This window comes from Juglans microcarpa x Juglans regia, chromosome 8D (genome assembly GCF_004785595.1).
Source record: "Juglans microcarpa x Juglans regia isolate MS1-56 chromosome 8D, Jm3101_v1.0, whole genome shotgun sequence".
NCBI lineage: Eukaryota > Viridiplantae > Streptophyta > Magnoliopsida > Fagales > Juglandaceae > Juglans > Juglans microcarpa x Juglans regia.
Genome location: NC_054608.1, coordinates 10,131,828 through 10,144,266, shown reverse-complemented (window position 1 = coordinate 10,144,266; position 12,439 = coordinate 10,131,828). Strand labels below are relative to the sequence as shown.

General features: G+C 34.0%; 1 protein-coding gene across 1 annotated transcript; it reads right to left on the bottom strand.

Annotated features, from left to right (window-relative positions):
- Positions 1 to 1,500: 1,500 nt before the first annotated feature.
- Positions 1,501 to 7,187, bottom strand: LOC121243283 (lysine histidine transporter-like 8). Its single transcript, XM_041141379.1, has 5 exons — positions 6,568 to 7,187; positions 4,496 to 4,629; positions 3,415 to 3,842; positions 3,160 to 3,291; positions 1,501 to 2,272 (listed from the first exon to the last, which is right to left on the bottom strand). Exons 1-5 carry the CDS (start codon positions 6,948 to 6,950, stop codon positions 1,787 to 1,789), a joined length of 1,563 nt encoding a protein of 520 aa, XP_040997313.1. The 5' UTR covers positions 6,951 to 7,187; the 3' UTR covers positions 1,501 to 1,786.
- Between the last annotated feature and the right edge of the window lie 5,252 nt (positions 7,188 to 12,439).

The following is a 12,439-nucleotide window of genomic DNA, read 5'->3' as shown; positions in this document are numbered from 1 at the left end:
AAATTATATATTATTTATTGAACTTTTAATATTAATCAAGAAATTTGCGTGAACAAGAATAATATTCCAAGATGTAAAAAGATACCCTCAAGTTGGTTGAAATTAAATTGTATAGTTACTCTATATCTCTCTCTCTTCTACTTGACATTCTCAAATTTGAAGAATAACTTGAGAGTTTAACCGCTACGAGACCTGATTTATATCTGAGAAGTGTTATAACTATAAAGAGATTTTACATAAATAAATTTATAAATTGACATAATTTCATATGACACGTTAAGCTTAATTTACAATAAAATTAATTTTATAATTTAACGTAATATATCAAATTACGTTAATTTGTAGTTTTATTTGTATTTTTTGTAGTTAAATCATTTTTTATATATATTATTTTTCTCCAATTCTAGCTAATTAGCCATATATATGTGTATATATATATATATATATATATATATATTATTTTTTTCCCCTTCCAAATCCTATTCATAATGTTAGAATGGTGACAAAAAGACTTTTGAGACACCTAGTACGACCAACTGTGGGTGACAATTAAGCCTTGTTAACTTCTCACTTTGTCTAGCACGCTGATCACTTAGGTCCCCCCTTTTTCTTAACACGCTCTCTTAGCTGTTGGACCTGTGTCTGAAAAGGAGCCTTTTGGACGCCTGAACACCGCAAATAATGTAAGACAAACGAGAAAAGATATTTGTAATATAATTTATTTAAAAAAAAATAAATATAAGATTTATATAAAAAAACTAATTTTTTAATGATGTACTCTAATTTTTTTTCAAAAACAATGCATATCACTTACATAATTTATAACTGTATCTAATATTATTCCGTTGGAAATGAATGGATGGCTGTAAGGTTACGTGAGACATCAAAGCAACTTTACAAAAGATTTATTATATTTTCAAATTAATGTATAAAACACATCATTCACGTTATTTAAATAATAAAATTTAATTTATAAGATTTAAATTTTAAAATTTATTTTATAAATAAAATAAAATCAGTTTATTAGATGCGTTATCCACACTGATTATAAATGCAATTTTTCTATGGTAGTTGAAGGACAGTGACAACGAATTGTGACTAGTTTGTCCACTTTGTTGTTTAATCCAAAGTGCTTATCAAGAGGAAACCTACCTTTAGACGACAAAAATTACGCATTCCAATCCCACCTATGGATTGAGACTTGAGTGGAGTTCGATGTGAAATAATATAAACTATTTTTTTTTTAATTTTTAATTTTTTTTCACATTTCAAAATTTAAAAATCTTAAGTCGTGTTTAGATTATAAGATGAAATGAGATATTTTAGATAAAAATTAAATAAAATATTATTTTTTAATATTATTATTATTTTAAAATTTAAAAAATTTGAATTATTTATTATATTTTATATGAAAATTTGAAGAAATTGTAATGATGAGACGAGATGAAACGAGACGAAACTGTTTCTGTATCTAAACGAGATCTTAATGCTGCACATATCTTAATAGCAAATCCAACATACTGTGATCCATTTCATTATCTCAACACCAGATGGAATCTGGCCAAGGCAGCTGAGGGAGGAACAAAATTATGCATGAAGACTAATATTACATAGAGATTCGAGGCTTCAGAATGAATTCAAACATGACAGCAGTTTAATCCTATGAAGTACTAGGAAAGATGTTCTTTCATGACACTTGGTGTATGCCAAATAACATATAAATATAATCCCAACATCAGTTCTGCAGAACTCAGCCATCCATTTTTCGCTTTCTTTGTTTACATTTTCAATTGGGTTTGAAGAATTTCAGCTTAAGTCCACTGTTCACAATGCTCCAGATACCTCCAATGGAAAAGGCCAAGCTGAAAGCAATACCTAGCCAACCTAGGATCCAATTGAAGTACCAGTTGAAGCTGTATTTTGTAGGCTTTTTTATGAGAACCCACATGAAGCATGGATAAGCAAATGTGACTGGAAGAGTGAGTCCTCCTAACAGACCGGCGAGACTGGAGAGAAAAGGGAGTGCCACCCCTATGAAGAAGTTTACAAATCCGTAAAACACACGAAAACCGGATCTGACCCAGATCGAGCAGGGGCGGTTGGTTCGGCTGGTGTAGCTGGCTTCAAAGCTGTCAAAAACAGGCATGGAGTATATCTGGAAACTGCTCAAACAGTTGAACACGACTAGCAGAAATGTTATGGCAAGAAGTCCTCTTGGAATGTCATGACTATGAAAGGCATACAAGGCATTAAGAATCCCTCCTGAAGGCATCTGCAACAAGCAAAAAGAGTATTAATCCAACTATCCAAGCTACATGCAGTCTGCATGATGCAATGACATCTTTATGAAAATGTTGTAAGAGATCAACGAGGTTTTTACATAAATTAATATTCAATATCACTATAGTATACACGGAGGAAATCCAACTTGGAAAAAAGTCATTGGTCTATGTTATGATGATTTATCATTTTCATCATTGGTCACAAGAAGGACCCAATCCTTATAACTAACCGTATGAGAGCATTCAAATGCAAGTGAACTCACCTTCCAAAATCAGGTTCTCCTCTGTTTTAAATAAAAGAAAGAATATCAGAGCATCTATCTTGAATTTACAGAATTGGCTAAAAGTTATTTCCTCTAGCATGTATTATTTCATTAAAGTCTTCACCCATACTATATACTACCATTTATCCTGAATGCTTAAACTCGACGGGAAAATGTTGAATTTAATCATTTTAACACCCCCTTTCATATGTAAGCACGGACTCTCCTACCTTAATTAGTAGGGATCAACATGCAAAATGTTTACTTTACATTGAAGGTAAAGTGTAAAGAAAAGATTCGAATTCAAAGCACCAACTTTTATACCATGAAAAACCATCACTTCTCCTGAAGTCCCAAATTTAATGCAGTATTTTGACCATTATTTCAAACAATCTATGAAATTATTCCCAGCAAAATCCGGTGACGCACTGGAATCTTCTTTTAGACTGACTGAAATTTGAAATTCACCTTTTTGTATGCATAGTTGTGAAGAAAGTTTGCTTCTGATGCTTGTAAATCATCATGATTTTATCAATTGATGAGCATCATGAGTAGTGCAATTAAGTATCAAGAAGGCATTTAAGCATCAAGTGTAGTGCAATTAGAATACTTACAAGGTTTCCATAAGCCCAAAAGCCTCCAATGGCAACAGGGAACAAGCACATGGCAATAAAGAAATAAGCAACTTTGGCGCCTCTCCACATAGGGACATGAGCTGGGTGCTTAAATGTAGATGGCATGGTTGCCTGAAACAAGCCAATGAACTCCATGAGATTCTCAAGTTGCACAAACTCAAGTAATGATATTTTTCGATGTTGCTGCTAGAGTAACAGTAAATTTTATCACTTCAGCCCTTGCAGAGTGCATACCTGAATCTCCAACACTAAATTGTGTCCTCTAAAAGCAAAAGCAACAATACCAAGTGCATTCATGACTGAAAAGGCAGAAGCAGTGAAGGATGGCATTGAAAGGGGTTCATAAGATATTGGCGGTGGCCTTTGTTGGCTAACGGAGAGGACCCACACCATGGTGGAGTAAGTGATGGCTGTCACAGCCCCTATGAGCGAAAGTCCAGCAATTGAATTGAGGTTTGGGAGCTGAGATAGAACAATGCATAGAGAAGTGAACACCAGATACCACTCTACTGTTGTAAGGGGATTTGATGAACAGAGGGGCCCGCAAACTATCTGGAAAAATAGTTTCATGGTCTCCCCTCCTATAAGAATCAAAGCTGTTGCAGTTCCTGCTGATAAATAAACAGTGGGGAAGAGAGCAAGCCAGACACCCAATCTTTCCCCTGCAAAAGAAAAGTATCTTCAGCTGATTGCTTGCATCAAAAGAATTAGTAAACCTCCTGTACTCCAATCACCGTTCTCATATTTACTACTAATATTTAGCTGCATTTGGAAATGTAGCAAGATCATGTTTTCCAATAAATTAATAATTCTAAATTACACAGACAATCAGTTAAGGTATGATAAACTCCAATATAGTCAGTGAAGTTATCATCCACTCTCCTTAATTTTTTAGTTTCCCCTGTACTTGTCGTCCAACATAGGTACCCATGTACTCCATGATGATCAGTAAAGCACATTAGTATTAGACACTTAGGATAGTCAACCAAAAGCAAGACTACATAAATTGTCGAAAATACTAAATTTTAGAAAGCAAAGAGCAAAAGATGGGATGACCAACATCTTTTAATCTAACAATATCCAACTTGACCACTTATCATACAAGCGGCCACCCTTCAAAATGTGAAAATACCATAAATATACTCATCTGACTGTTGTCATAAATGGAATGATCAAATATTATTGGGGCATATCAGGAATAAATACAACTAATCAGCCCTGTATAACAAGTTTTTACAGCCATGTATAGCCATGTATCTGTTTGTGCAATTATCAATTCGTAAGTTGTTTATAATAAACAGGAATTCATTCTCACCAAATGCTGCTTCTGCAAGCTCCACATATCTGTTGTACCGCTTTCCTGGAACTGCCTCATGTAGCTGAACTAGAATCCACAAAGTATAGAGTTGCCAACAATAGGCTATGGTTAAAGAAAGTATTCCCCAGCTCCTATAGAAAAGTATAGAATGAAAAACATATCAATATATTAATTGGTGTAATGTTCATAAATTTTCAACTGAGCACTTGTGATGATATATGACAGCAAGCATTTTTTCCCCCAAATGGTATTTCACTTTGTAAGCCCTTACCCAGTACTGAAAGACTTATAAATAAGAATAAATTAGTAAAGGTTCTAACCAAGATTTGCCTCACCAATGTAAAAGGGGTCCATAACCATATAAAAATAGAAAAAGCAGCAACAAGAAAAAGCATAGTTTCGAGTAACAATATTATGTTATTTGCGGCAGCACAGTGTGGCATTGATGTTATATTGAAATCTGTGAAAGATTTAAGCCAGAGACATATAACCACAAACCACAGAATATTATGACTACGTGAGGTAAACGATGTCATTCATGGGAGCCATGGATGTTAGCATCATGCACTCTGCTTCCAGAAAAAACTACACCCACCAGTCCAATTTCGTAAGGCCTTTTAAGAAGCTTCTCACTGGGATTCAAGAACCACTAACACGAGCTTAGTTTTTCTGTTTAATTATCCAGGAGTATTCAAATGTGGATCACTTGTGTTGTTCAGGTCTTCATATCTTAAATGCTTGTGTGAATATCTATGACCAACTCAAGAGTAAAAATTTAAAATATATCGTCAAATTTCTTATATTCTCCACAATCACCAATCTGCAACTTAATCGAACACCTAATCCACAAAGATTGTGTAAAATGAGAAACTTGGGTTTTCACCATACCCAAGGCAATTGAAGGAAACATATGTCATATTGAGCTTAGTTTTTTGTCCTTATTCCCTATTTTTCACATTTTACAGTGAGGGAATAGTTTGCTAAGGAAAGATAATAAACGAGTCTGCCGCCCCAATTATACGGCTCAATTTGACCGCTTACCAAATTTTTATTTTATTTTATTTAATGATTAAAAAAGTGAATTTAAGTGTATTAAATTTTTTTTTAAAATATTTAAAAACTAATAAAAAAATGTGAAAAAAATGTGAAAAAAAATAAAAATAAAAATAAAAACCAAAAAAATAAAGTGCGATACATTTGAGCGGGTACTCTGCGCGGCAGAGACTCTTTGAAGAAACACAAGGAGAAAGAGCATACTACTCAAGGTTGCACAGTATGCATAAGCAAAGTGTTCCTGTTACTATTTCGGTGATTTGACATGAATATCATTAAGAGAAGCAGATGTGAAACAAGGAATTATCAAAGTATAAAGGACCTTCTGTCATAATCCCAAAAAGTCTTAACAGAATTATGACTGGCCCCAGTACGAGAGGTGGCTTTTTCTCTCTAGAACAAATTACTCAAAAAGCAAAAGATAAAGGACCCCGAATGACTTGCCTCAAGGATGTTTCATTCTTCTTTTATTAAACCAAACCACGTATTTCAAGAACTTTACTTAAAAAACAAAGAAAAAAGAAACTTACCATGTACCTTTAGTCAAATCCTTGTGACTACCAAGCATGTGGAATGCAGATAAAGAGAGAAATATTCAAGTAAAAGGAAATCAATGGTACAACTGCAAAGACACTTGTATATACGGTACAGACACAATGTTTGGGAAATTTATAACATGTAAGAAACCAAAAGCAGTTCCTCTTTTGAAATTAATTGCAGTAATCAGAAGATAGAGAAATAACATCAGAGTTGTTAATTAAGAGCAAAAGTATGAAAGAAAAGAAAAAATCCTCAACAAGAACTGAGAATTCATAATTGCATACTCGAGTCAGACATGCCCGGGCAGGCAGGCACTTCAGGGTTCAGAAAGGTCCTTGCAATGGCAGTGCTACAAGAGCTACCTAACCTCCCTAAACCCATTATCTAACTATAAATGAGAACAACTATAACTGAAAGACCATAGAAAAGGTGACGAATATATATATATATATGTATGTATGTATGTATGATTATACCAGCCGAGAAAAGCAAAGGCCACCGGCAAAACCAGGGCCTGAAAGCCGACTCCGGCATTGAGGTTGTGAAACGCAGCATAGTGAGCATTCCCATTGCGAGACTCAGTGATGGGAAGCCATGCGTCCTGAGGGTTGAGCTTCGTGAGATGTCCGACCTCTTCCAAATAACCCTTCATGTTGATCAGCACCCTCTTCATAGGCGTCCCTATCGGGCTCAGAAACCGAGGAGATATAAACGAAGTCGGAGTCCACGCCGACGACGACTTCCCTTCCTTCCCCAGCTGCCTCGGCGACCTCTGACCCGACGGGGTCTGTGTCTCCGGCGTCGATGCTCTCGGCGTCGCCGGAATCGATATCAACTCCATTTCTGGCCTCTCCTCCATTCCTCCACTTCCCAGTACCAAAAACCCGAAACTCTCTGTCCCTCTGCAGCTCTGCTGCTTGCCCAATGCGGGGTTTATATCTAAAAAGTTTTTAACTAGTGGCTAGCTCTAGCTCTTAATTCCACAACTGCGCTCTTCAGCTTACAAGTGTATCTCTATGTGTCTAAAAGAGATTGAGTACGAGAAGTAATAATGGAGACTTCTCCCATATTTTTCTTCCCGTTCCTTCGTTTTCTACATTCGCATTAATTATTTCAATGCTTTTCAGTGTGTCGGAAGAAGTGTCAGTTGCGAATCAGAGCGTGGGGCCTGCACACTGTAGTAGAACAGAGACACTAGCCGAAAACCATGAAAGTTTGAATATTTACATCTTAACCGTTGGTACATAGGACCCCAATGTTCGGACGGTGAAGATGGGGTTCGTGAACCTAAGGCTCGAGACGAGGTAATTAGGAAAGGGCTCGGTGCGTTCGATGAATGATGATTCGGAGTTGGGGTCCGGACAGGAGGACTCACCATTTTGTCTGAAGGTGGGGAAACGAATCACGCAAGTGATGATGAGGAGCATGTAGATGAAAATCAAATGTTATCTATGGTACGTGCTTCGTCTCGCGTGCTAATCTCCTGTTTTTGACCGCCTAATTGTATTATTTTGTTTAGCAATGCTATTTACATTTATTTGTATATTTGTTTTTAAAAACTAAAATTTATTATTAAAAAAATTAATTTTTTATATTAATCTGATATTTATTTTTTAATTTTTAAAATAAGTGCATGCCACTTATGTAATTTATGACTGTAAATATTATTTTTTTATTTTTTTAAAAGAATGTTATTTTCATTTTTAAGGATACCAAATTCTTACTCTATTTGAAAAGAAATACAACTATATTAAAAAAATATTTTTATATAAATTTAGTTATTTTTTTTGTTTAAAAATATGCAAGACCTTACAAATTATAAAATTATAAAAATCATTTTTTTATCCATATCAGGTTTCCAAACAAAGTACAAGGCCGAATTCGAGTGAGTACTACTTACAATGAGTTGGGCTACTTTGCCTCTCAGAATAGTCCGCTCTATTTGACCGTACGTTACATTTGAGTTTTTTTTTTTTTTTTTTAATTTTTCTATTCACTTTTTTTAATATATTTAAAAAATAAAAAAATAACACAATACACTTAAAATTATTTTCTTAATCACTAAGTAAAATCTGAACAGTACACTTGAGCAGTACCATTAAGGCGGCAAAATAACTTTTCTCATTTATAATCTTTCTCCTTCTCACTAATGCTTCAAATGAGATGAGATGAGATTAGTTGATCTCAAAGTTAAATAAAATATTATTAGAATATATATTTTAATATTATTTTTGTTTTGAAATTTGAAAAAATTAAATTATTTATTTTATGAGCGGTGCTACTCTGCCACCTGAGTAGAATCGCTCATTATTACCACTAGTTGCTTTTGTAACTTTTATTTTATTTTTCTATTCACACTTTTTTAATATATTTAAATATTTTTAAAAAATAAAAAAATACACCAATACACTTAAAATCATTTAATCATTAAGAAAAAAAATAAAAACTTATTCTTTTTTTCCTGAACGGTCAAGTAGAGGGGTAGAAAAGTTTTATTACTCTCCATAATTGTAATAAACACATTTTCTAATGGAACTACTTCAATCACATTATGATTATTTGTTAAGTATTTACCAAACATTTTTTAAAAAGATCAATAAAATATTTTTAGATTATAGTCAAAGAACTAGATCAATTCGGATTGATTTGGATTTGATTAAGCTCAACGCTATTATTTTATTATTTATTTTTAAATTTATGAGTCGTGTCATATATTAGTAGTTCTAACATATTAATAAAATAAATTACTTATTTGGGAGTAAGCAATTTAATTTAAGAAATCGTCAAGGAAACAAAATGTTTTAATTAATGGAATTTGAATTATATAATATATATATATATATATATATTATGCAATTATGAAAAGCATTCTGGTGGAATATAATACGGATCTCAGTGGATTTTCCTAATAATTGCTGTTGCATTTTAAGATTTCGTTTCCAACAGAACAGCTACGCATACAATTAGATAACATATAAGGAAGACAAAATGAAATATTATCTGTATTATCTCCTTTTTAAGTAGAATTTCTTTTTTGCTTTTTGCCTTAAAAAAATGAGAGAATCTTTCTTTTGGGTCAGAAAATAAACCATAATATATATTTGAGATGTTCCCAAATGACTAATGATCTTGTTCTCAAATAATTAATGACCACGCCTTATGACTTGATCTTGATGACCCTTTGTTTTATGATCTTTCATGAGGTTTGTCTCCAGATCATGTTGTCCTCACATCCCAACTCATAATAATAGTTCTAAAAATGCTTTCTAATATATTTTTTCTTTTGATAAATCAGAGATATAAGAGGGTTATAGCGATTATGGTGTTAAATGGAAGGGATGATAAAATAAAGAAGAGAAAGACAATGAGCTAGGGGTGGGCAGCGGGGCCCCACCCCCGTCTGCCCCTCCCCTCACTCCACACCCCTCCCTTTTTTAATATAAAAAATTATATTTTTTAATATTTATATAAATATATTATGTATAAATATATACAATTTGTTTAAAATTTGAAGTTGAATTCAAGTTAATGTATTCAATAAGTCTCACATTGCTTAAATATGACTATGACTATTGTATTGTCTTGACCACCTATATAATAGTTGGTCTAGGAGGTCAAGGCAATTTAAAATACAACTCTAATGAATTTATATTTTTTTTTTAATGTATAAATTTCAATTTATAATTTAAATTATATTATAATTTAGGTTTAAAAAAAATTTAGACCCAAAAATATTTTTAGACATTGGGTTGAGCGGGGGGTTGGGAGGAGAGGGGGGCGGGGCGGGGCGGGGCGGGGTGTGGTTTCAACTCCATCCGTCGGTAGCGGGGCCCTGCCCCCGCCTCTTGGTGGCCGGGTAGGAAACCCTCCCACCTGCATGGTGCGGGACGGGGGGCGTGGCGGGTAGCATCCCTATAATGAACTAAGTATTCAATCTCATAATCTATAATTAAGTTATGGAGAAGAATGCAAAAATTTCTATTATCATTTTTTTCAAAAAGAAAAATTGCCAAACGGCTTACAGTTTCATGATAATATATTAAAGACGTACATTCATCTGTATTTTATATCCAAAGCATCATTTGTTGTGACTATTAGATCTACGATTTGATCTATCTCTCTTTAGTTTTTAATTCCATAGAAAGATGACTCATTGTTAAGAGGTAAAACCTACCATGTTCGCTCGCCTCTCTTTCTAGCTATAAAAAGAAAAAAAAAAAACAAAGAGAAAATATCAGTTGAAATCTAAAGGTCCGTGAGAAAATAAAACTATTTTCAAATAATTTTAGATTATTTTATTATTATTTATAAATTATTTATTACTATTCTCATTCCAAATCATCCTTAAATAGTAGTGAAATAAATCTAAATCAATCAACAAATTTTAATGTCATTTATTCCTCTTCCAAAAGGCACGCAATAATACATTATTAATATTAATATTATTATTATTATTTTTTTATCCTTTTTGTGAACATAAGGCGACGTTGGAAGACGTAGGATCTAACGTTATAATGGATGTACTCAGGGTAAGCGGCGGTTACGTAGAAAAGTGGGAAAGAGAGAAATGAGAAAGTGTGGACGCAAACCGCAATGCATTGGATGCCGCCTGCCTGCATGCTTTTACCCTAAGCCAACGCATGCTTAGCTCACGCACTTTTTAACTTTTTTTTTTTTTTTTCCATTTTTTTTTTTTTTTTTTATAATTGGGATTTCAGAATAAAATTTCTATTAATTTTTAAAAATTCTTAATAAGAAAAAAAAATTAATTATTATTTTCGTTATAAATAATTATTCGAGAATATCATTCTCGATCATTAATAAACAAACATTTTTTTATAAAGATATGGATACCACCACGCCGATGAAACGAGTTGGTACAAGACATCGATCATGAAAGTACAATATCTGCAATCATTTCTATTAGCTTTGACCCACCTGCTGGAATCTTTACTTATGGCTGTTCTTCTTTAATATCTGCATAGAGTGCAGTCCAATATGGCACTCAAGCATCTTAACATACGAAAAGACCAAAATTGAACATATTTGGATGAGTGCACGAACAAGTATATATTTAAAAAAATTACTTATTTATCATTAATTATTTTCACGCAACAAGAGATATGACTTTTTGTTATAAATTTTTTTTTCAAGACACTCTATCGTGGAAAATAAAGATCTTATTACATGAAAATTGATCATGAGAAAAGAACGAGCCTTTTTCCACAATATTACATTGGCAAGTAAGCATTTGTGGGGAAAAAATGATTTTTCGGTGAGTAAATGGTTTATTGTGGTGATAACAGGTCGTCGCAAATAATTTTGCAAATTTTTTGTACATTTATCTGGTTTATTGCTTTTTGTGACGACCTAATTAACTTTTGCAGCGACTTTTTCCCACCGGAAAAAATCCCTTTGTGTTTTACGGCGATAAAATGTCGCCGCAAATAGTTTGGCGAGTTTTTTTTCCATTTATTTGGTTATTACTTTTTTTTGACGAGGTAATTAACTTTTGCGGCGATGTTTTCTCACCGCAAAAGATAATAAATACACGGCTTTCCTCCTTTTTCCTTTCTTCTCCTACCCCCAACCCCGCAAGGCTCTCCTCTCTCTCTCTCTCTAGCGGCGACTTCAATCCACCAATCTCACCTCTCTCTCCCTTTACAGCGATCAAGCCTCTCCCCCCTGCCGCACCTCACCCAGTCCCCCCCCTCCCGGCGTGACCTCACCCAGTCCTCGCCCCCGCAGTGCGACCTCACCCAGTCCCCGCCCTCGCAGCGCGACCTCACCCAATCAGCCACCCAGTCCCCACCCTGCAGCAGTCCAGTGCACGTCTTCTCAAATTTCACTGCGACACGGTGAGCCTTTCTCTTCTCCCTTCATCTTCTCTCCTTGTAATTTGTGATGATATGATTGTGTAACATATTGTGTAATTTTGTGATGATATGGTTGTATAAAATCTGTCTAATGTTGTGATGACATGGTTGTGTAAAACATATTAAATTTGGATCGAAGACTGAAATTCTTCCTTTATTTCGGATCGGAAGGTTATATACTAGGGAAGGACTTTCGTCTGATATTATTGTCAAGCTTAATGCTCAGTTTCTACATATTTCTCCTAAAGACAGATCCTTCATCTTCTCTCTGTGTTATTTGTGATCATATTATATAACATAGAATAGTTATTGAACTCTTATACAAAAAACTAGTGTTTATGTGTTGTAGAAAATAGAATCAAGACATGAGACCAGATTAGCTTAATTTGGAAGTTGAACTCTGAAAGAATAATTGGGAGCCATATATATGCACGTGGCCGTGAAGTATTTTCTTGGAGCATATACTTCTGGT